The sequence below is a fragment of the Lampetra planeri genome, chromosome 20, assembly GCF_965212315.1.
Source record: "Lampetra planeri chromosome 20, kcLamPlan1.2.h2, whole genome shotgun sequence".
Classification (NCBI taxonomy): domain Eukaryota; kingdom Metazoa; phylum Chordata; class Hyperoartia; order Petromyzontiformes; family Petromyzontidae; genus Lampetra; species Lampetra planeri.
Window position 1 is genome coordinate 3071233 of NC_136126.1, and position 24528 is coordinate 3095760.

The following is a 24528-nucleotide window of genomic DNA, read 5'->3' on the forward strand; positions in this document are numbered from 1 at the left end:
CATCACTTTTACTCCCTCTATTTAAGACCGAAACAGGAGGGTTTATGCACAATTCTGGCCGTCGCCTGATGAAGCTGGTTGTAATTACCGGTGAAACCTCATACTGGAATTGTAAATCTTATGGGTTTACTCTCCAACACACCGGTGTGCTAAACTCGGAACTTTATTTTTCACGTTTTGTTCACGCTGACAAACCTTACCCATCGGCTGTGTCGGGTGGTGGCGAGTTTAACCACATATTTAGAAAAATACAATCTACCCAAAAGAAACAAAACCTTTATTATGGACACCTGCCATACCGATATTGCCCATCCAACTCTATCCAGGCTCAACCCTGATAGTGAATGGCAAGGGGGCGGTGTCAGGGTGGGGGAGTTGGGGGGCACCTCTGTGAAGTTGCTGTCCACAGCGTAGACCGTTGACACGGAGGGCTCGGGGCTATCCGGCACCACGTCCTCGGTCAGGGTGTTGTCGTAGTCCGTCATCGTGTAGTACTTCGAGGGGTCCTCCTTGTCGCCCTCGCTCGGGCCTTCCACCTCCTCGTCGGTGGGCTCCTAGGGCAAGCCCGTCCGCGCGTTAACGGCAACGGCGTTCGGCGGACGTCGCCACGAAGGGCGGGTGCCGCTCGCGGTTGTCGCGCTACGTGCCGGCGGGAGCTCGTTCGGGGACCGAATCGGCGCGGTCGGACGGGCGACACGCGGTATGATCGGGCGACACTTCAGAACCGTCCACCGCACGCCGATGAGCAGTAAACCCACGACGTTGAATGTGTCGCGTTCAACTTTCCGCAGGTGCCGATTACAAAAAAACTTGTGAAGCAAGCGCGATGTGGACACGGCTTGAATTGTAAATGAGCGGTGAGGTTACGGAATGCGGGGGCCAGGCAAACGGCCTGGAATCGAATAAAATGCACCCACGGACAAACGACACGTGCATTTACTATCGGCATTTAGATTTCTTTTACATCAAAAACGTATGTAACTTAGAATTGAAAATAACGTAAAAATAAACAAATGAGATGTTAACCGAAAAAAGTTGCTAATTTATGACAAATGTAAGGCGAAAGCATCATTAATCAAATTAACGTATATCGGTGCACACCTGTACCTGAATTTGAAAATGCAGTAATTATTTATCCAGCAAACCCTTCGTGAGTCTGAAGACTTTTATATGAGGGTTCTGCTTTTGAAACGCCTGGCCAACGCTATTTGTGGCAATTCAGCGTCTCAATTCGATTCAATAATCTATGCTTTTAGTTTTCTGTTGCAGTCAATTATAGCACCTCTTGTGGCTGGAAGGGTGACACAAATCCTGTTACACGCAATACTGTAGACCACTTGCAAAGACATTGATTCTTGCACGCGCGCATGTACGGTGAACAATGTTAACCGACGAATTCATAGACCGTTCTACCCCTACCGATGCTTCGTTTTATTACCACCGAGAGTATAAAAATCTACCCGCGACGATCCATTCGCCATCACGCAGTGCGGCCGGCACTCTTCAGAGCTTACAGTTTTCAACTACGTCGTTCTTGTCACGACGCGTGGAGCAGCCAGAGTGGCACTCCAGTGGAGTAACACTCCAATCGCTGTGCAATTCAGGGCGAATTCAAAGGTGTTCTCTTGTGCCGGGCAGAAAGTCAATTCGTCAATACGTCAGACAATTCCGTGAAAGTGGAAGTTTTACAGAGGGCCTAAAGCTGGGTCCAAAACCTCAACGATACGTCGTGCCGGCAGACCCAGAGGTCACAACCGGGTACCCGATACCCGTACCCTACCCGATACCCAGCTACCCGTACCCGGCCGGGTACGGGTACGGGTATCCGTTTGCGACCCTGGTGCGGCCGGGTACAGGTACAGGTAAGGAATCAAAACCCGTTTGCGACCTCTGAGCAGACCTCAGTTATTGTAAGCCCTGAGTTGATCAGTTGCCGATAGTAGCTGTTATACGTTAGAAGCGGTAGCATTTCGTAACGGTGGCAAATTAACCAAACACCCCACCGCAAATGAAACATTCAGGTCAATACCTGTGCGAGCCGTTATTGTGTTTACCTGTCCAGGCCCTCTTGGGCTGCCTGCCGTAGGTTGTAGACCCTCCGGCGGGCCAAACCCAGTGTGGTTATTGAGCGAGTGAGTGTAATCATAGTCATAGGCCGGCGACCCTCCATCGCTGTACTACAGGTCAGGAGGACAGAGTGAGAGAAACAGGGCAGTGGAAAGGTTGCAGCCAACGAGAGCATCACCCAATAAAGAATCCGGAAAACCCGCTCGACACGGACATCGGGTAACGCGAGAGATATACCACTCGTGACCTTATTCATGAGAACCAGTGCTTACATTCTAAGCAATAAAACTGCATGATGTACGGGCTGGGTTTTTATTTTTATTTTATACCTTGAGCTCACTCTTCCCCGTACAACGACTCGTAATCATACAACTTGCAAGAAATACTTCGTGGGGGATTTTTCTTTATTGCTCGCAAAAAAATATAAAACCCCCCCACCGAAATGCATTATTAAAGGTGGAGCTCCCTGCGTTCGGCTCGGTGCACGCCACTGGTGGCCGAAAGGCCTCTCAAATAGAGCGACCGTTCGAGAATGTTTGGTCTAAATATTCCACGTTGACCGGACGTGTCGGAAGAGGTGTGCGTCCCCACGCTTCACCCCACCGCGTGCGGCTTGCCGATCGAACAAACTGTGGCTGCAACCATTCGCTCCCAATGCTGGTGGGGGGGCAGCAGTGGGAAGATTCGAGTAACTCGCGCCGTTGTTTCGATCGCCGCACTGGAAGATGGAATCGAACGGCATGAGCTCGACATTGCAAGAACCAGTGAGCTGACCGTCACTCCACAGCTCCGAAATGCATCGTAACTGACAGTTTATTGGTCAAGAATGTAAGCATTGATGAAACCCACGCAGCAAGAGCAGGAATATTCAGGATTGCCCCCAGCGTACCTTGCAAGAGCACTGAATCGTTCATATGATTCAGCATGTTTATAGGCAGTCGGGCGCATGCCAAGATTTCAATGAAAAAATGTTTTGTTGTTGTTATTCAGCTTGACTAAATGATGTGTGAAAGTTAATCTAAATCTAAAATGAACCCTCAACATTTTCACTTCTGTATGTGCAAGGACGTTCCACTAATTTTGGTTGTTCCCATTTACGACACAATTCCCGGTTAGATGGATGGGTTATCGTTCACCATTGAGACATTGGCTCAGTCGCGGTGCTGTGTAAAGCCGGTGGCCCAATGGACTCAAGATTATAAAGATTTATGTTGTGGACATGGCCCACTTGTGTTGGATGCCATGTCTTAAGTGCATATGCGGTGACCATAACACACGTATAACACAGCTAGAAATGAGAGCTAGGGTGCATTTGGCATGCCACTATGATGACACGATGCAGGATGATCAATAATCGCTGACGATATGCTACTTTGGAGCGAGAGAGAAAAAATAAGACACTTATCATAAAGTTGCACCAACGCTAAGGCTTTATTTTCAACGTAAATTCATAATTTCGAGTTTAAGTCAAAGCCAAAGTAATTTCCTGCTCGATGGAGCATTGATGCCCTGAGCCAGTGAAGGAAATCCCCAATTCCGATATGGGGCGTGCGAGTCTCCCTTTAGGACAACCACTTTTGAAATCCCCCTTAGGCTGAGTCCACCCACTAAACAGGGTTTGAACTCTCAACCTTCCGGTTGAGAGCCCCTCCCTCTCCCACGAAGCAACCACCTGGCCGGTTATTCTCATTTGTTGTGTAAATTGCCCGTGTTGCGTTACGTTGAACACAGTGCCATATTTGGCCTGCTGTCACTTCCCTGCTGAGCAATTACCTCAAATACCCCTTTGTTCCAATGCCTCGAGATGTTGTACCGCATGGGAGGCAGTGAGATTTGGCAGCACACACCGATGTACATTGCGCGTATATAACGGCTGTCAGCCAACACGTAGACCACCACCTCAAGCGAGCTGATTGCGTGGCCAGTTTGTCATTCAGACCACCGACTCAAAGACTTCAGGAGACAGGCCCACGAACACAACCGCCGTTCATATATTTTTAATTGCGTACGGGAGGCGCGGTATGAACGATAAATGATGACGACGTTGATTACGAGATGAGCAAGCGTCCGAAGGCTGACCTCGTCAAGGTCTGGATCCTGGGACTGGGGCAGCTCTGGCAGGGGCTGGTCGCAGTCCGGGCTGTAGTGGCTGCAGTAGTCGAATGCGGCGCGTGGATCGGCCACAAACAGGAGCTGTTGGATGTCTCCCTGTGGGGCCACAGCACACACGCGCACGCACATACATGAACACATGAACAGAGACAAAGATCCCGCCCTCCTACAGCCTCAACAGACTGTTGGGGCAAGTGCAGTTAGTGAGCACTTATGAAGGATAACACAGTACACGAGGGTGCGGTTTCGGTAGCACCACACCTGGCCGCCTTTGTCTCCCCAATGTTTACAAAATTTCAGCAGGTACTCATTTCAGGCTGAGTCGATCTAGGACTGGTCACAACTCAGAGAGGTCTTTCTCGCTAACAATTTCACATTCTTGTTGGAAATGTCAATAGCAATCGGATGCAATTTCACTTTAAAAAAATGAGCCCAAGTCATACATTTGACGAAGCACAGTTGTTGACTTTGTGAAAACTGGCGTTGTAGTGAGGCTCTGGCATACCGATTCAACTTTTGTGCATTCGTTTGCAGCTAAGAGTAAAGCTGTGGGGGGGGGGGGGGGGTTGAAACATGCGTTTAGATTCATTTAGATTATTTGCTGCTCTAAATTGTCACGTGGTAAGCGACTCCATTGAGCTATCATTTGTGGCCAGGTAGCTTCCGAAAAAGAAGATAAAACAATTGTTTACTTCTATTACAATTTTTTTGTTAGCTGATTTGTTTACCTTTCCTATACTTTGCACTCCCGTCGTGTTTTGAATTATTTGTTGTAGTAACGTTCTGACCCGCCCCTACTGGACATGTGTGTAAAAGCTTTATAGCTCCTCGGATTCCTCGAGGAGAAATAAAGATTCTGATATTGAGGAAACTGCTGTTGTAACTGTACGAACCTGAGGTGGATCAGCTGGTTAATACGCCGCACAGGTGCGTCAAGTTTGGCTGAAGCTTTCAACAGCTACGCTACTCTTCGAGGATAAACAAATGGGGGAAGAACCACGAAGCCCCGCAGACCGTGATCCCCCCGACGACGCGTGGCAGCTGCCTTCTTTTCCGTGTGCAGGGTCGCTTTCGGGGAAGACACTCACTTCGCAAACGGCTGGTCTCCCATGCCGAGCGCCCAAGCCACCCAACCAACGCGCTGATTTCACTGCGGCTTAGGAGCGGACAGGTTCGGCGAATTCTTTTTTTTTTATCTCGCTCGCGAAATCTCCGGGTTAAAGTGCTCAATTGTGGCACGATCGAAGATGTAAAAGAACATCTCTGCGCCTGTCAAATACAGAGGCTAGTCGAGTATCAATTAAAAATGTTTGTTTCAATACCACTTTCTGTATATAATCGGGGAACGGTGGCGCTTTGGATAGCGCACTACTATATGAACCCAGAGAGGCCTAAGTTTGACGCCCATCCACAGCTAATATCAGATATATGAACTAGCCCTGGACATCCCCCCCTTTGCCAACCTGCATTGACCGGCAGGGTGAAGTATGGTCAAACAAACCTCATGACCAACACGGTGTGTGGAGAGTCGATCATCGAGTAGTGGGTTTAAAAAAAGGTGTGTAAATTGTTCATTATTAATCTACATCGGAAAAGTATTTTATCACGTGAGGTTACGTATTTCATATACACGTGGGCTATATTATTCAACACTTAAAGCAGTTCACACACACGCATGAAGAAAGGCTCTCAGACGCACAAATACCCACAATAGACTACCCAGCATGCCGTTGTAAAGAGGCCTTGATGAATGCGTCACATTGACCAGACAGGGCAGTGGCCGGAATATATCATGATGATTCACTTCAAGCGACACCGACAATCATTGTTTGACGTGCCGCGCGTCATTCTGTAGAGTCACAATAATGCCTCATTCATCGCGCGGGGCTTTCGCTGCCCTCCGCTCTGCTCCAGTGCCCGGGTTTGTTCATCGCCCGGTTCAAGGTTCAACCGCTGAGAGGAGTTTTTGCCCTCCGCGCAAAAATCAAAGGCAATTGCCTTCTTCTGGCTTGTGGACGTTTAGCAAAGGCTTCATGGAACTGCGGAACAACTGGGTTCTTTTTTTCCGCAGTGTCCAAACCAAGCACCTGTAACAACAGCAAAGTACTCTTAATGAGACGGCAAAGACTTTCGAATGAATGTGTGACTTTTCTGTTTTGCAAAGAAATCGACTTGAAAAAATGTGACGGTTGAATGAAACCAAAAATGACGGTTACTAAGTGTCTGCAAGAATACGGTTTTTTTTTATGAGTGGCACAAATAAAAAATGTATCGTGGATAACACGAAAACCCCATAGTAAACATGAGGCCTACATAAGGTAAGCATAATACGAAAGGCCTGTGAAGAGTGGTGATGCACTGGTTATCGCATGGACCGTTATATATTATTATTATTCATAATTAATTAACATTTGTTCATGCTTTTGCTCCCATAGTTCCATGGAGAAGCCTTCTTAGCATGCACCTCCACTCAGAATGATGTTAGTATGCATGATGTCGTTATTACTGCTAAATAAATACACCCAAGGACAAAGGTTTGTTGCAAAGCATGAGAGAATCCACCGCAGGCATTATTACAGGGGGTAAAAAACGTCGATACCGCGTGTCTACAACTCCCTATGCAGATTATATCTCACAGCTCAAATAGAGATCGCATCACAATAGAAGTCTGGCTCACTGGGCATCCAATAACTACACGTGGACACATTTAAATGGTGCCAATTGCTGAACTCCAACAATAGCTACAGGCTGCCGTTTGGTCCCAACAATCATAGCAATGTAACATTCCGTTGGGATGGAAATCTAAACGGGCACTCCTCTCGCTCAGAAGACGGTAGACGCTTCAATGTGGAGCGATCTCCAACACACCCGTAATGTGCCACGGGCCTCGATGTAAACCCATTCCTGCGGAGGGAGCTGGTAGGAACGTTGGGTTGCTCGGTCAATGGCCTGCAGGGTCAACGGCGGCGTGGTGTATTCCGCAAATATGCCCGACTGTGAGGGCGGGCACAAGCCGGCGTGAGTAGGTTAAACGTTGAGTTTTATAAGGGCACCACGGGGTGACCAGCCCCTCCCCACCCAGCGCCACCATTCCCACCCACCACCCAGCCCCACCCTCTCCACCCAGCCCCTCCCCACCCTCCCCATCCAGCCCCTCCCCACCCAGCCCCTCCCCACCCTCCCCTCCCCACCCAGCCCCACCCTCCCTACCCAGCCCCTCCCCACCCTCCCCTCCCCACCCAGCCCCTCCCTGCACGACGGACACAATAATCCCCTGTGGGCTGGTGTAACCAGGAGGTTCCTACCAGTATTAAAATATTTTGTTGAAACTGCTACAGCCCGCAGAAATATTCTACGTGATATGGTGGTGTGCGCCAGGGTGTTTATCGATGCGTTCGACTGGGTGTGATGTTATTTCCATAGTAAACACGTACTGTGTAAGTTATAGACATAAAATGTTGGTACATGCGTGTTGCTGTTTACGTATCAGTCGACACCCTAGACACCCTTGCAAATCAATTCTTCCATCAGCGGATTATTCAGAAGAAGCATTTCAATAATAATAATAATAATTGAACGATGCATATTCATGGTTTTTCTTCCTTGTTAGTATTTCATTCTATATATGTCTTCACCATGCCCCCCCCCCCCGTGCATGATTATTTTTTACAAATAGTCAATTACATGACTAGATGTTTTTTTTAATTAAGCTCAAACTATTCCAAACATGTGTTGGCAAACGGCTGCTGGCACACATCGCATGTACGCGCACAGGTTTGCAGAAGGCAATCCCAGTGACATCTGCAGTAGTGGTTGCTACAGGGAGGCTTAGTCGGGCTCTATTCCAGATTACATTTCACCCTCACGCGCTCTAAAGAGGCAGCCGGCCAGCTGGATTGCTTCACTGACAGCTCACGCTTGCCAAACACATCGCAGTAGCCTGTCCTTACCAGCAACCTGAAATTACCTACGGGGATAAAAAAAAACAATTTGTAACACCACTGCATAGGTTTATGCTGTGTTGCAGTATCGGCTATCCGTTGCTTTATTCGGGTTGCACCGAGTGCTGTTACACGTGCTGCTACATGTGCTTTTCGCTCCGTGTGCTGGGAGCTTTGTGAGGAACCGAATATTGAACTGAATATTTCCTCAATAAACTTCCGTGTTGGTTTTGGGTAGAACCACGTGCTGTTGGGCACGTTGTCCGACGTTTCGCTTCATATGCTGGGAACTTCTTCAATTCAGTTCCCATGGAAGCTTCCAGCACTGCACTGCAAGAACCTGCCAGTGCATGGAGCGAAACGTCGGACATCACGCTGAACAACACGCAATACAACCCCAAAACACATCTGAGAGCTACTTAGTGACATATGGCGATTATGCTACAGTACCTGGAACACATCACAATTGACTTAATACGTTACATGGATGTTAGTGGGAAGCTGCTGCGTTTCTAAAATCAGCCACCCAACTCCGTTGACACAACCGACGTATACATGTGGAGTCTACGCCACAGGTAGTCGTTTGCCAGGTCAAGTGTGGTGGGGTAAAGTGTTGGCACTTCTTCCTCTTCCTACCTCTTCCAAGACCTCTGGCCAGCATGAAGGAGTAGGCTAAAAATACCCTCTAAAGGGGCTCCGTCAAGTAAACTAAAAACTAGATGTTTATTTTATCAGGTAAGATCCACTGAGCTACGTAGCTCTCGATTTAAAGCTTTCGTGATTGCAGGGATTCATCTTCTTGGTTCTTTCGGTAAAGTCACGTAGAAGGGAAATAATAAAATAATAAAAATAAAACATAATACAATAATTCTCACGACGTTTCGGCCACAACGCAAGCAGCCGTCCTCAGGTGAAGAACAGGTCTGTCGGAAAGACAGCGTCTGAATGACGACAGACCTGTTCTTCACCTGAGGACGGCTGCTTGCGTTGTGGCCGAAACGTCGTGAGAATGTTTTTATTTCTTTTATTTTATTATTTCCCTTCTACGTGACTTTACCGAAAGAACCAAGAAGTTGACTACGTAGCTCTTTTTCAGAAGTGACCTGGCCACAAATAATAGCTCAACGAAGCGGCTTATCACGTGGACATTTATTGCAGCCAAATACACTAAACGCACGTTGATTCTAAATGTGGAGGGGAAAACCAGAGGACCTGGAGAAAAATTCCACACGACCACGGGGAGAACATGCAAACTCCAAATATATAGGCGTCGAAGTCGAAATCAAACCCATGACCTCCTGCATACCAGGCGAGGTATTTAACATCTGGCCACTGTGGCACCCTTGGAGAAGCTGTTCAGCCTGTAGCGGTGTGAGCAAAATTTTGCAGGGCTGCACCTTTACCATCAATTACTTTACATATCCATGATGCTGCAGAACCTGGAATCGACCACAATCACCTTTCTTTATTTTTTTTTACGTTGCTATACTTAGAAAGAATTGGCACTGTGTTAGAAAAAAAAACATTTATACTCAAGAAAGAAATTCATACCCAGACATGTTCTTTGGGCAAACAGAGTATCATCGGTGGATATCAATCCCCTCCGGCCTCTATCTGTCTGTAATCATACGTTCCCTCTGACACTTTTAAAACGATACCGGCTGCACTATCAAGGACAAGTTCCGTGGATTGCAGTCCTGCAGATGCTTCGAGTGGGCATTACATTCCTCGTGGATTGAAGATAAGTGTTGCAACCGCTGACTTTTTTTTTACGCGCATTATGTAAAAGAGGTAAACTGCTCATGCCCCTTCACGTGGTATTTTCGCCTACTCGTTCACGCTGACCAGTTGTCTTTGGGACTTACCCATTGACTAACCGTGGTGCGTCCACTGCTTCAGCTGCCGTGCCGGGATATTGAACTGAACCGACAACCTCTGGATTGCAATTATGGATTTAACACTGATCAGGTCAGCTGAACGCTGACCATTTTGATTGGCTTTCTTCGAGCGTATTTTTGGAACAATATAAAATATCTCATTGCCATTCATACGGTCAACAGAAATTCCAGATACGTTGGCAGAAAAGCGGACCTCATTAAATCGTATTGGATATTCCTTCCTCGGTTGTTTCATCCCCACACACGACTCTAAACAGATAAGATAGACATCGATAAAGACACAGGAACCTAATTGAAACCGTGGACTGCTTTAACCGTAGCATCAAATCGATCAAATGTGAACACTCCGTGGATTGCGACTGAAGCAGCAGCGGTGTTGCAGGCACGCATACTATCCAGCGCATCGTGGCCAACTCACAACGGGCTGCAGCTTAAACAAATGAACGTTGCGTTCACATTCATCGGCAAGGTGCGGTGCTACGATGCCGCTCACTAGACTGCTCTTCCGATAAGAACTACCTCGTCCTGAATCCTGTCGAATGGGACTTGGCTCAGGGGAAACATTTTGTGGGGTAGGGGGAAAAAAAACTAACTAAGTTTGTATTACGCAACAAAAGAAATTGGCATCGTCTGTCTCGTTCGGCCAATTGCCTCGTGACGGTTTCCCACAACGCTCACTTCCCCCCCCCCCCCCAATTCTCCCCTGATTTTTAGAGTTTTTTTCTTCCTCCTCACAAACACCCCCGACCCAGCTCAGCTCACTCGAAGCAGCAGCAACATAAATCGCATTAATTACATCGTTTGTAACCAAAGCGGGAGCCGTGCTCTGCCTGCCCAGTGCCCCCTTCAACGCCAGAGAGAGAGAGAGAAAAAACGAGAAGTTTGCGGCACCGCGAGATCTCTGGGGCCGACGGCTTACACGTAATAAATAAATAAACAACACGCCAAAAAACACAAAACCGAGGAATTTTTAAGAGCGTGTTTCAACACGCGCCCCCACACACTCGAGCGAGGCCTCGGGAAACGCTATCATGGGACCGCGGAAAATTATAAAAAAATAAACGGGGCCAATGCCAAAATACGTGGATCAAATTGCCACGTTACGGACATCCAAGCTCTGTTTAAAAGCCTCTGAAGGCCCGCCCTTCCCACACTATTTCAAGCCAGCCAGCCCTTTGTTTCTTTAAAAAAAAAAGCCCTTTCTGTGTGTTCACGTCCGGCGCTATTCACCGCGCTCTAACAATTCTGGTTAACGTGCAATCCAGCATCAGGGGGTGGAGGAGAGCAAGAGGGTGCGTTGAACGTTGGTTTGGTTTCTCTGTCTCTATCTCTCCCTCTCTCGGTGTATCTTTTCCTCGATGCCTGACACCTTTAAAAAAATACTAAACTACGCAAATCACAGAAAATCCGAATGAGCCTTAAATGTCCAAAAGCCACCGCACGGCTCAGTGCCCTGCCCAGCCGTTGGCGCATGTGCACAGTGTGGCAGTAAAATCACTTGGGGTGTCGCCATTCACCTATCCCCCCCTGCCCCCCCCCCAGACCGCCACCCCCTCCAGGAATAGATTCCTATTTTGTTTGATATTGTGGCAAACGTAGCAGCCTCTAGCGGCTGCAAGGCCACGTGAAACCCATCACAAACAACGTCGACAAAATCCTTAAGATTTCTATGTTTTTAGATACTTAGATTTATTTTACACAGCTCACTGCATGCATGTATTGGGAACTCAAAGTTGATGTTAATTGACGAGCCGACGGAATCGTCGCACGCATAATCGTTACCAATGCTGAGGCTGACCCGTCAAAGCCATAGACATTATCCTCAAACAATGAAAAGACATTGAACTTTGGAATCATCGTCATCATTATCATCAATCATCATCGTCGGCGGCCATGGACGAAGGCCTCCCCAAAGCCGTCGCCATTCCTCACGGTCCTGCAAAGCAACAATCCGCTGAACACCTGCACGCGAGATCATTTAAACATCCGTTTACCATGAGAAATGTCAAATTCATATGGAAATGAATCGATAAAGGCAGCGGTGGAAATTGGGGTAAATTTCAATCGGAAGAAAGTTACACATCGTGGTCTAGCCAAATATATGACAACTGTCATAATTGCAACTCAGCTTATTCTATGAAAAATATAGTGTAAGATTTGACAGAAAATTACTACCTTTGCGAGTCTATATTAATGTATGATGTCATGGAGGCCTGTAAATAACAATTACCTTGATTAATATACGAGTTAATAGTACGCAGACTTACAATGGATTGCTCTGGTGCTTTGTTGGTAAAAGCAGATATTTACCTGATCTCAGCCCTGGACGGCTCCAGCTAAAAGTGAACCCCCCGCTCCTTCTCTGTGGACACCCCTGTGGGAGCAGCCATCACGTCGCTACTTCTGAAGGCTGCCCACGCTGCAGAGGCTCCACAGTAGCCCTCTGTCTGATGGGGAAATCAAGCACAGAAGGGGGCCTGTAGCGCCAGCCACCCTCATGAAGCAGTCTCAGCCTGGGTGCAACGGAGCCAGGGGCAGAAAGCAATCTGGAAGTTGTGCCGATGTTGGGGCGTCTTGTGCGTCGCACGCTACATGGACAGAGCAATGGGAGTAACTTCGTTTAATATTTGCGCCATTCTCATCATGCATAAATGATCGCGAAGGTGCTACGCTATGCCTTTGTAAACTTTACAGAGTGTCCGTTTCGTCCCATCCCACATTGTCTAACCACGCTAATGCGTCACAACAACACGCTCACTCATCCACTCACTCATTCACTCACCCACTCACTCACTCACTCACCCACTCACTCGCTCACCCAGTCACTCACCTACGCACTCACTCACCCACTCACTCACTCACCCACTCACTCACTCACTTATCCACTCACTCACTCACTCACCCACCCACCCACTCACTCACACACTCACACACTCACTCATTTACCCACTCACCCACTCACTTACCCACCCACTCACTCACTCACCCACTCACTCACTCACTCACCCACTCACTTACTCACCCACTCACTCACTCACCCACTCACTCACCCACTCACTCACCCACCCACCCACCCACCCACTCACTCACTCATCCACTCACTCATTTACCCACTCACTCACTCACTCACCCACTCACTCACCCACTCATCCACTCACTCACTCACTCACCCACTCACTCGCTCACCTAGTCACTCACCTACGCACTCACTCACCCACTCACTCACTCACCCACTCACTCACTCACTCACTTATCCACTCACTCACTCACCCACCCACCCACCCACTCACTCACTCACCCACTCACTCATTTACCCACTCACTCACCCACTCACTTACTCACCCACTCACTCACTCACTCACCCACCCACCCACCCACTCACTCACTCACTCATCCACTCACTCATTTACCCACTCACTCACCCACTCACTCACTCACCCACTCACTCACCCACTCATCCACTCACTCACTCACTCACCCACTCACTCACTCACTCACCCACTCACCACGCTGCAAGACACAATGATTCTCCCTCCGCTTCTCCCTTCACACTGCTCCACTTTTGGAATTCCCTCGAGTCTTCTCTGCTGCAAAGTTATTAGAATCACTTCCCTCAATTTCAAGGAGTGCACGTTGCACTCTTATCTGTTACAGCTTGGACAGTCGCTGTTTGTTGCTGGTCGCTTGACGTTTCGAACCTTTGGGGCCCTGTGCTCAGCAACGGTGATTAAAATAAAATTCAGTGCGACGCCGAGCTGCAGGCAGATGCCTTCACATCGCCACCTGCCCAACGATGTTTGCTTGTTGTCTAGACAAGTTTAGGAACCAGCATGGAGGAATGCATGCCCTAGGGGTGCCAACCTTGGGAGCTACCTTGCTGAGCTCAGCACTTAAAGCAACACGAGGAGCAGCAGTGGAGGCACAGCGAGAACACGGCTGCCACCTCGATACTAAACTAAACTAATTTTATTTGTCCAAGTATGAATGTATGTTGAGCTTTATTCGCACCGTACGTAGCTAATCGTAGGTGCAGGTAAGGTCCACTGAGTTATACAGCACTTTTTCAGAAGCGACCTGACCACAAATGATAGCTCAGCGAAGTGGCTTATCACGTGGAAATATATTGCAGTCAGATACTCTAAACGCACGTTGATTTTAAATGTGGAGAGAAAAACCGGAGGACCCGGAGAACAATTCACGCGACCACGGGGAGAACATGCAAACTCCCAAAATACAGCAGCAGGCGTCAGACACCGACGCAGTGGCTCCCAGTGCTCACCCACGTCACTCTGCCGCAAATCCATCGTGAAACAGCGGCCGTCTGGGAGTACCAAAAAATTCCCGTAAACCGGCACCTTCCGATACATCGCAATGTAAACCAAGTGCCGCCTGTTCGCCTGAAATAACGCCACCCCTTCTGCATCACAGCAGCCTCACTCCTCGCCACAAATACAAATGAAAGGCAAGTCTGGACTGCAGCCGACGTCAAAAATAAACATCTCATACAGGACCCTACCATCGAACCTCTCGGTTTCAACCTTCCACGCTGCCAGTGGTCGACCATCACCCAAATCGGGACCAGGCCACGTGGCCGATGCGGCCACCTTATGATGCACAAATTTGCGCAACAACGATTCGGCGATGTGGGAGTGCAGCCACGAATCCCAAACCATCGACCGGCATCGTGAAAACTCCGCTGCTGTCGCTGTCTTCACTCCTTTAAAGGAGGAATGGGCGAGATCCACTCTGCATCTGAACATACAATTGAGTGGATAGCAAATCTAAAGTTACATATGTAATCTGCTGTGATTAATCCATACAAAAGAGGAAAACAGGGGTCAGGGTTGGAATCGAACCCACGACCTCCTGTATGCCAGGCGAGTCAGTTAACATCTCACCACCGTGGCATCCCTAAGGTATCATGGGAAAAAGAATATCTCACACTAACAGAAGAGGGGAGAGCCACATGCAAATGCATTGTCTTGAGTGGTTTAGTACCGTGGTTATTATTACGCAACTGGCAAAAGCATGGGACTTTTAACGTCTCCCGAAGGATCATATATTTCCCAGGAAAGCTTTCTCGAAAATGGGACGATCCAGGGAAAATCAGGATGTGTGGCAAGCCCACTTAAGAAACTGCACGATGGCTGCTTCTGCAGTAACTGCTGGCTCAGATGTGATTTTTGTTTTAAAATTTGGTAACATTAATCACCTCCTGGGCCATTTCTCAAACACTAAACTGAGAAAAAAGAAAAATGTTGCCTCGAATAATTAAAAAAAAGCCTACCAGCAATGCATTCAAATCAATATAGTGATTTATTGAATCTGAAATGTTAATTCATTAAAAATGAATGCGCCAAGCAATCAAAGTGACAAAGATCGCTATTCATCGGTGCATTGTGCTCACATCAGCTGCACCAAACAGCAAAGCGGCAAAATACGAGCACCGCCAATGTTAATTGCGAAGACATTAACCCAGCCAGACATTTCATTCCCCTCCACTACAGCAGCTCCGACGCACGTACGGGGCAATATTATTTTATATTACATCATCAGCAATGATCTATCCACTGCTGGATGAAGGTGTTCACAAGATGCAGCTGCCATCCATCTCTCGTGGACTCGCGATGCAGCAAGCCGTTTAGATTCTGCCCACCACCAGCTTATTTCATTGCTCCATCTCTCCCATCGCCATTCTTCTTGAGTGTGTCCCTTCCTTTGGCTGACACTTCACTTATAGATTTGAAGCTTTCGTGACTACAAGGATTCATACTCTTAGTTCTTTCGGTAAAGTCACGTAGGTAAAAAATGAAATTAAAATTAATAAAAATAAAATAATAAAATCACGACGTTTCGGAGGCAACACAAGTCTCCGTCATCAGGTGGGACCGTCACAGCCAGATTAGCTGCATCAAATCTGAAAATCAAATCTTTGATGCAGCAAATCTGGCTGTGACGGTCCCACCTGATGACGGAGACTTGTGTTGCCTCCGAAACGTCGTGATTTTATTATTTTATTTTTATTAATTTTTATTTCATTTTTTACCTACGTGACTTTACCGAAATAACTAAGAGTATGTCACTTCCCTGTTAGTCTCGACTAATTCGTTAACGATGTTTTATTTATTTTACCAGGTAAGGCCCATTGCGCTATGTATATCCTTTTCAGATGCGACCTGGCCACAAATACTGGCTCAATGAAGTGGATTATCATCACCACGTGAAAATATATAGCAGCAGCCAAAAACTCCAAAGGCGTATTGATTCTAAATGTGGAAGAAAAAGCCGGAGGACCCGGAAAAAAAAAATCAACGCGACCACGGGAAGAGAGACATGCAAAAACCAAATATATCGGCGGCCACCATCCCTTCGAGCGACGTGTCCTGTCCCAATCCCACTTACTTTGCTTCACAGTCAAAATAATTGATCTTTAGCTGCATGTGCTTTATAATCCACGTGTTCCAATTTCTGTTTCCCAATGTTATTCCAATAGTATTGTTTACTTCGCAAGCACATTCACGCTTGCACATCGCAAACATTGGCATTGGTAACACAAGAGAAAAGATTGAGTGATGACTGAAAATAATGTCCATACAGGTGTTGTGTTTTTTTTTATTTGTTGAATACGAATAATAATTGAAAATTCTAAAGCTGGCAGTCAATCTGTGGCGAATGGGATTTTCCAAGTATGAGCGGCATTGACCAATACGTACGTATTTACGTTTAAATGTTTTACACTGAACTTGAAAACATTACTAATCATAGACGTATATACAATTATACATGCATTGGTTTTCATAAATAAGTTTGTTTTTAAGAATCCTATTCGATAAAAAAAAATCTACATACGTGAATAGTCATCAGAATTATTATTCAGAGAGTGCTCGCCTTCAATTTTCACTTCACATTGTTCAATCATTGAAAAGCGAATACTTATTGAACCAAAAAATATAACAGAGCATCCACCCTTCAACCGAACATAGCCACGGACAGACCACATGTGGCAATGAGCTATTGAAAACCGCGACAGTGGATTATGTAACGCTTCTTCCCCTGACCCCACTAACTCCCAGCGCCTTACATAAAGCAGAGCCAGGCCAATGCGGGTTACACCACGAGGTCAACAGACTCAGCACCTGTCACAATCAATGAGGGTCGAAACGAGCCACGTCTGAGTTGAACGAGCCTGGCACGAGGCTTTGGCAAAGGGGTGTCTCGGAGTCATGACCAGCATTTTTTTTGCCAACTCCTTAAAAGCGGAGAAAGTCAGTCAGCCAACAAGGGAGCAAAGTCGCGAGACAGAAACAAAATGGCACCGACAAGTCCATGAGTAGTATACATCTAAAATTCGCCAAGGATGCTTCATACAATCCTGGAATCGCTTTTAAATCCGTATTGTTTTCCCTCATCCAGGAAAGTCGCTAGATTTGTCGCGAGTCGCGTTGGTACAAATTCTGTCCCGAAAGGAATCCTTAGAAAGTTGCTCGGTCTAAGGACAACATCGCTGGCTTGGCAGCACAGTGCTTGTGATTGGGCACTCCAAACCCCCCCACCCATCCCACAATCACGTCCTGCATGTACGGATCAGGTGGACACGCAAATAAATAAAAACACACTGGACAGGTAACATCATATATATAAACTCCTTACAGCAATGTGTAAATTGAGAAGCGATTTCAGCTGGAGGAGAAGCTCAATCAATGGCGTAAAGTAATGGATAAACTGAAGAAGAAAAACTATTTTATATTCTTGGTTCTTTCGGTGAAGTCACGTAGAAGGGGAATAATAAAATAACAAAAATAAAACAATTAAATTCTCACGACGTTTCGATTGCAAAACAAGCAATCAGCAAGAACATTTTCTTACTGTGGTTTTCACACCTGATGATGATTGTTTGTTTTGCAATCGAAACGTCGTGAGAATTTTATTGTTTTATTTTTGTTATTTTATTATTTCCCTTTTACATGACTACCGAAAAACCAAAACTATGAATCCCTGCAGTCAGGAAAGCTTTAAATCGAAATCTATGTTATATTGTTTATTTTAATATTTTGTAAATACGTAATGTGGTATAGATATATACATGTAAAGGCAAAGGAGCAGCGCCGAAAGTGCACGCTCGTGCCACTGCTGACGGATAGGCCTCCGCTGGGGGGAGCTATCGAAAGCCCCTCTAGACGGGATCTCGGCATTACTCTTACAGCCCGGCCAGACATCTTGGAAGAGGTGGGTATACCCACACTTCACCCCACCAGACGCGACCTGCAAGTCAACTAGCTGGAGTGCACTACCAGAAGAGGGGAAAACCAGATGTTAATGCATTGTCGTCAGTGGCTTATTCCCGTAATTTTTATTACGCAACTGACAAAAAACACGGAACTTTAAAAGTCTCGGCAAAGATGTATCGAACCCACAACCTCCTGCACACAAGGCGAGGCAGTTGACATCTCCCCACCGCGAATATGAGACATCTTGGCCCCCACTCTGTACCAGAGGTCGCAAATGGGTTTTGATTCCTTACCCGTACCCGGCCGCACCAGGGTCCCAAACGGGTACCCGTACCCGGCCGTACCCGTACCCTACCCGGCCGGGTACGGGTAGGGTACGGGTATCGGGTACCTCATTGCGACCTCTGGGATGAAGCCATGTTGCAGGCGCGGGTGGGTTGATTCTAGGAACTTGAATTGTGAGAAGAGACAAGACTTTGGGAAATGAGTGACAAACAGTTACTCACCAGTGACTCACGGCCTACCCGTACCCGTACCCGGCCGCAGCAGGGTCGCAAACGGGTACCCGTACCCGTACCCGGCCGGGTACGGGTAGCCGGGTATCGGGTAGTGTACGGGTACCGGGTACCCGGTTGCGACCTCTGCTCTGTACTCCCCGCGTGCAAGTCGGGCGCCTCACCTCGAAGACCTCGTCGTCGGCAAGGCGCGTCCCGAACACGGTGATGCCGTTGACGTCGATGGTGGGGTTGTCGCTCCGCGGGAGCGGCCGCGTCATCTTGCGCTTGCAGTCCAGGATGAGCGTGACGCTCTTCCCTTCCACGCTCAGAGCGGCGCGGTGCCACCTGCAAAGGGGAGCACAGCCGCCGACGGCTGTTAAGCCGCCCTCTTCGCGACGCTGAAGGGGCGAGGGGTGAAGGACGCCTGGTCGTCCAAGAGATGGATTGGGATTTTTCGTCTCTCCGTTGTATGTAAACATAATTTTTTTATCGGCGGCAGGTTTTTTTGTTGTTGCAAGTGCAGCAATGAACAAAAAAACTCAAAGGTGATTGTGATATATACCAAAGACAAAGATCCCCCGTATAGCCTTCAGATACTTTTTGGGGCAAGTGCTGTTCGCGAGCACCTATGAAGGCCGGCACAGCACACAAGGGGGTGGGTGACCAGCACCACGCCCGACCGCCTTTGTCTCCCCACTGGCGATGTTTACACACCACACCAGGTGCTCATTTGAAGCTGAGTCGACCTAGGCGAGGCTCAGGACCGGTTCAGATAATCGTCACTGGCACTCGTGGCCATGAGCTGGAATCGAACTCGGGTCAGCGGGTTCGTAGCGCAAGTGAAGATGAAAAGCAAAGGTGCAGCCCTACAGGTGATTGCTCATGCCACTGCTGACAGAAGGGCCTCGTTCTGGTCTCGGTGAAAAATCGGTGACTGACATCCAATAGCCGTCACGTGACTGACATATTTTTACAGCACTCAGTCAATCCGGCGCTGGGTACATGAGGGCCTGGCCATTCCGTGTCAGTCATGGGAGTTGTTTGACCACACTTCATCACACTGGTCAGTGCGGGTGAGTGAAGGTGGGTTGCCCAGGGACGAGTTCAGATATCTATGGGCACGTGGGTTATTTATCTATTTATTTATTTATTTATTTCATGGCAGTAGCCGAGCCTTGCACCGCGGGCGTATAGCGCGAAGGGGAAAGAAAGCAACAGTACTAATTACGGCAAAAGCAATGAAGGCGTTCATTTCATTTAGCGAGGTCAGAGGAGATTGGAGAAAGAGGCAATGGGAGGGAGCTGCAAAGCCAGCAACATGGAGAGCGCAAGTAATAGCACAGTGAGACAGGAGCCAACACACCACCATGTCTGGGCGGTTGAAGTCAGTTTGCTGAGATTGATTCCAAGTAAAGACCACTGGAATTTGGGGAAGGAGACAACGGGGGAGCGAGGTCCAAGAGTGGAGCAGCGTGAGGAACGAAGGGGTCAAGGAAAATTCCGCATGCTGCGACACGACACGAGAACACGTTGTGGATGAAGTCAAAAGACAACTAAACATGCATGGCTTTGTGACCGCCCGCTAATGTTTCTTCAGCGCTTACTTGTTCCGGCCAAACTGTCAAATTTTAAACGCGAACTTTTGACCGCCTATTCCTTTCCCAATCACTGCTGAAGTTTTGTTTTTAAGCTCGCCCCACGCAAACTTAAACCCGACGCGCGCGCTTGATGCCTGCACATATTTTCAACTTCTTTCGCACCGCACATTGCCAACCGCGCTAATCGTATGCGAAAGTAAGTCCGCTTGATGTGAAAGTGGGTCCAACAGCCTCGTCCGTACCTTCTTGTCACGTGTCCCCGTAAAGAGACACTACCAGGTCACTGTGTGAACACGCCAGGCTACCAGTCTTGCCGGTTGCTCAGTCATTGCGCCGAATCAGGCAAATCAATGCCTCCTCCTCAGCGGGAGGACACGTTCTGCACTGAGGGTGAAGTGTGATCCAATCGAGTGAGACAAATTATTTTTTTCGTGGAGGTTTTTGTTTTCCATTCTTGAGTGACTAAGCCAGGAGCACTGGATGGAGTGCACTTAAGAATGTGTCGCCATAGCGAGCAGACTATCAATTAATTACTATTTGGATCTTTGGGTAAAGTCACGTAGGTAGAACAAATAATAGATCACGACGTTTCGATCGCAACACAAACAACTGACTGCTGTCAGCAGTCCCCCTGCTGTGTTTGTTTCACACCTGATGACGGTTGCTAGTGTTATGATCGAAACGTCGTGATCTATTATTATTTTTTCTACCTACGTGACTTTACCGAAAGAACCAACGAGTATGGATTCCTGCAGTCACGAAAGCTTCAAATCAAGATATAAATTAATTCGTCTGACTTTTACAGTGTGCCGTCACTGCTTAGAGGACCTCTACAGAGTCATATTAGTCTGGGGATCTCCGGTTTCCTCCCAGACGAAGCAAATAAATAAGTTCGGCCAGCCTACGACATCAGACACGACCAGTAGCCGGCAAACACTGTTTACCATTGGAGGACAATGGTGAAACGCTCAAATTCGCGTACGAAACGTCGGACATCATGCCGAACCAGATGCAGTGCAACCCGAAAACACATCGGAGAGATGTGACTTAGTCACGTGGCTTAATGCGGTGCACAAATGCCAATTTTGGAAGTCATGGTGAACAAAAAAAGGGCAATTAAAATCAAATGCCACATCGGTTTGCAGTGATACTAAAATTAAGCATCGCTGAAATAAATTGTTGGCTCCCACCGATGTGAAGATGAATCCTTAACAACAAGTTAAAACCACATTTACCTTTTGAAACTGAGCGAATGTCATCTAATGTGTACAAAAGTAACACACGTTCTTGTGTTAGGCTACCAGACAGAGTGCATGCTTTACTTCATCTGCACATGACAGATTTATTTCAAGGCTCAGCTAGCTTTGTTTAAAAAAATATATATATAAGAACAAAAGGTCACGCAACAGGCAACGGCACAGCCAATTCTTAGCCGGTCCACGCAGTCGCATGCTTTATTCTTCATCATCATCACCTGTAATTAAAATTATTTTATTCTATGAGTCTTTCGGTAAAGCCACGTAGATAGAAAAATTGTAAAAATATCACGACGTTTTCGATCGCAACACAAGCAATCGTCTTCTCCTCTCACCTGAAGACAATTGCTTGTGTTGCGATCGAAACGTGGTGATATTTTGATGAATTGTCTATCTACGTGGCTTTACCGAAAGGCCCATAGAATATATTCTTCTTTTCTCTCTGGGTCATGTTCACCCCGGGCTCGCTCTGGAAGGGCGGTGGCGATGCGCCCGCTGCTCCCGTAGCGGTGGCAGGCACAAGGCGTTCAGTGTCATCAGTCGAAAGGGAAATTACCTGCAGGGTCCAATGCAGCAGAACGCTCCCCCCTCTCCCCACCCGCATTCATGCCTCTTCCCTCCCAATCGGGCCCCTGCGGTTTGGCCGCCTCCACCGGCTCCAGCGGCAGGTCCCCGCGGTTTGAACGCCGCGTAGCGTGTCCCAGAAATGTCGCGAGCTGGGATTAGGGGCCATTAGCGTGGGGGGGGGGGGCGCCCAGGCTGTTTCACACCGTACCCCCTGCCACGCTTCGTTACGCGCGCAATGCCACCGTGATCACGGCTGCCACTGTCGTCATTGCCACACGTGCGCGGGTTCAATTTTCAAACAGCGGCGGGGGTTTTTTGTTACGAAAAAAAAAATGTGACGCGCTCGTGCGCGTGCGCCCGGCTCGTTGCGCCAAATGTGCCGCGCGTCTTTAATAGGATGCCTACTAAATATCGCGCTGAGTGAGGAGGGCGGCGCACGGTGGCAATGCATGCTGTGTTTTCGAAATGAGTTCAATGCCAAACCCCGGGAAACCCCGGAAAGTAATTATTTTCAAAGCAAGACCATCTGCGAAGAATCGCATCATCTCCAGGCAATATGGTTTTGGCTTGCCGAGGTCTGTTATCAATAAAGCAATCCTTGTTATTTGCGCTAAAATGTGTCAGCACCAGCTGCTAAACTGTAGAGCCATATGCAGTGTACGACATCCGACGGTTAAAGTAGGGAATTCCAGATCTTAGCAACATTATCAGGTGCCCACCGTCGAATTAAACAACGGAAAGAAGAGCGTGGGATAATTACCTCCCAACCCGAGGGTTTACTTTTTCTCTCATTTTTACGACCATCCAGAGAGACAGAGAGAGAGACATAATTGAAGACGTATTCTTAACAAGTTATGCGGTGAAAAGTGTTGTAGATGCTCAATCAGGTCACGCAAAATATGCGCGGTCTAACCAGAACGTGGGAGCTAAGCAGGTTTTGGGCCTGGTTATTGCTTGGATGTGCGACCACCATGCACAACAGGTTGTTACAGGCTGCAGAGTCACGTGGGAGGCAGCGGAGCAAAAACCCATCAATGTGCTGACCAGCATGGCGAAGTGTGGTCAAGTAACCCCCATGACCCACACGGCATTGGCAGGCCCTCATCCAGCAGTGCATTGACAAAGGGCTGTCCGCGTACAAAGGAAACCGCGGTGTATTTTGTTGCCTGTAACTGAAGAGAAATGATGCCTCGCGAACGCTAATGAATGCCACCTTTAAACGAGGCTGTGTGTTAATGGCTGCGTTCACTGAGCCAAACAGGAATTTAATGACGACCCCTGCTGAAAGTCATATTTTTGCTGCTTTGGTCATTAAAGTCAATTCTGGCCCTCCCAAGTGCATGTGTGTGTATATATATATTTGTACATATCTGAGAGCCAAATATCTGTAGCCCATTCTAGAGCCTCAGTGGCAAACAGAATATTGCACTAAATTGCATTCATAGCACAGGTTCACGCGGGTCAGAGATTAAAGGGTAAGAAGATAGATGCCTAAAATAGCTGAGGCCGCGAGAGAACAAATGGTGGGGAAATAGCTGCAGGTGGACGCTGAGGTAATATGACAGATGAACGGACACACATACAGATGGACAGACAAGGAGACATACAGACACACAAAGACAGACAGAGGGACAGACAGATGACACACACAACAAAGACAAAGATCTTGGTTCTTTCGGTAAAGTCACGTAGAAGGGAAGTAATAAAATAATAAAAATAAAACATAATAATGAGAATTATATTATTATTATATAATTTTATTATATTATTATATTATAGTACTTTATTATGTTTTATTTTTATTATTTTATTACTTCCCTTCTACGTGAATCGCTGCAGTCACGAAAGCTTTAAATCAAAAAAGACAAAGATCCCCAGTATAGCCTTAACCGACGGTTGGGGCAAGTGCTGTTATTGAACACCGATGAAGGCCAGCACAGCACACAAGGGGGTGGGTGGCCAGCACCACGCCAGCCAGACAGGCATTCACACAGACAAACACAGAAACACACAAAGATGGACAAACACGGACATATAAATCGCCCAGAATGATCTAGTTTTCTGTTTCACGCTGCAATTGTAAGAGCAAAACATCTATGTGCCGAACGTTGGAGTGGACATTTTGTAAATGAATTCCGTACAACGCTCAATTGGCAAGCAGAGGGGATTTGCCACTGCTGTGTTGACTGGGATATCTTGCTGCACAGTTAAATTGATGTCCGCCTGTGCCTCTGAATCTGAACGCCACAGAAATGGAGCGAAAAATTCGCTGAAGCCCCGTGGACCACTGCATCACGTGGTCGGTGGTGACTTAGAGAGGCCTTCATCCAGCAGTGGATAGGTCATGTCTGTTGATGAAAATGA

At 47.5% G+C, this 24528-nt stretch overlaps 1 protein-coding gene across 1 annotated transcript in view; it reads right to left on the reverse strand.

Moving 5' to 3' along the window:
• LOC144724284 (collagen alpha-1(XI) chain-like) overlaps window positions 1-24528 on the reverse strand; it is a 165860-nt gene that overhangs the window by 115791 nt on the left and 25541 nt on the right. The window contains exons 4-6 of the mRNA XM_078603271.1: window positions 18926-19088; window positions 4147-4275; window positions 387-554 (exon numbers count right to left, since the gene is read on the reverse strand). Coding sequence (XP_078459397.1) covers window positions 387-554; window positions 4147-4275; window positions 18926-19088 — 460 coding nt within the window. The remainder of the gene's footprint in view (window positions 1-386; window positions 555-4146; window positions 4276-18925; window positions 19089-24528) is intronic.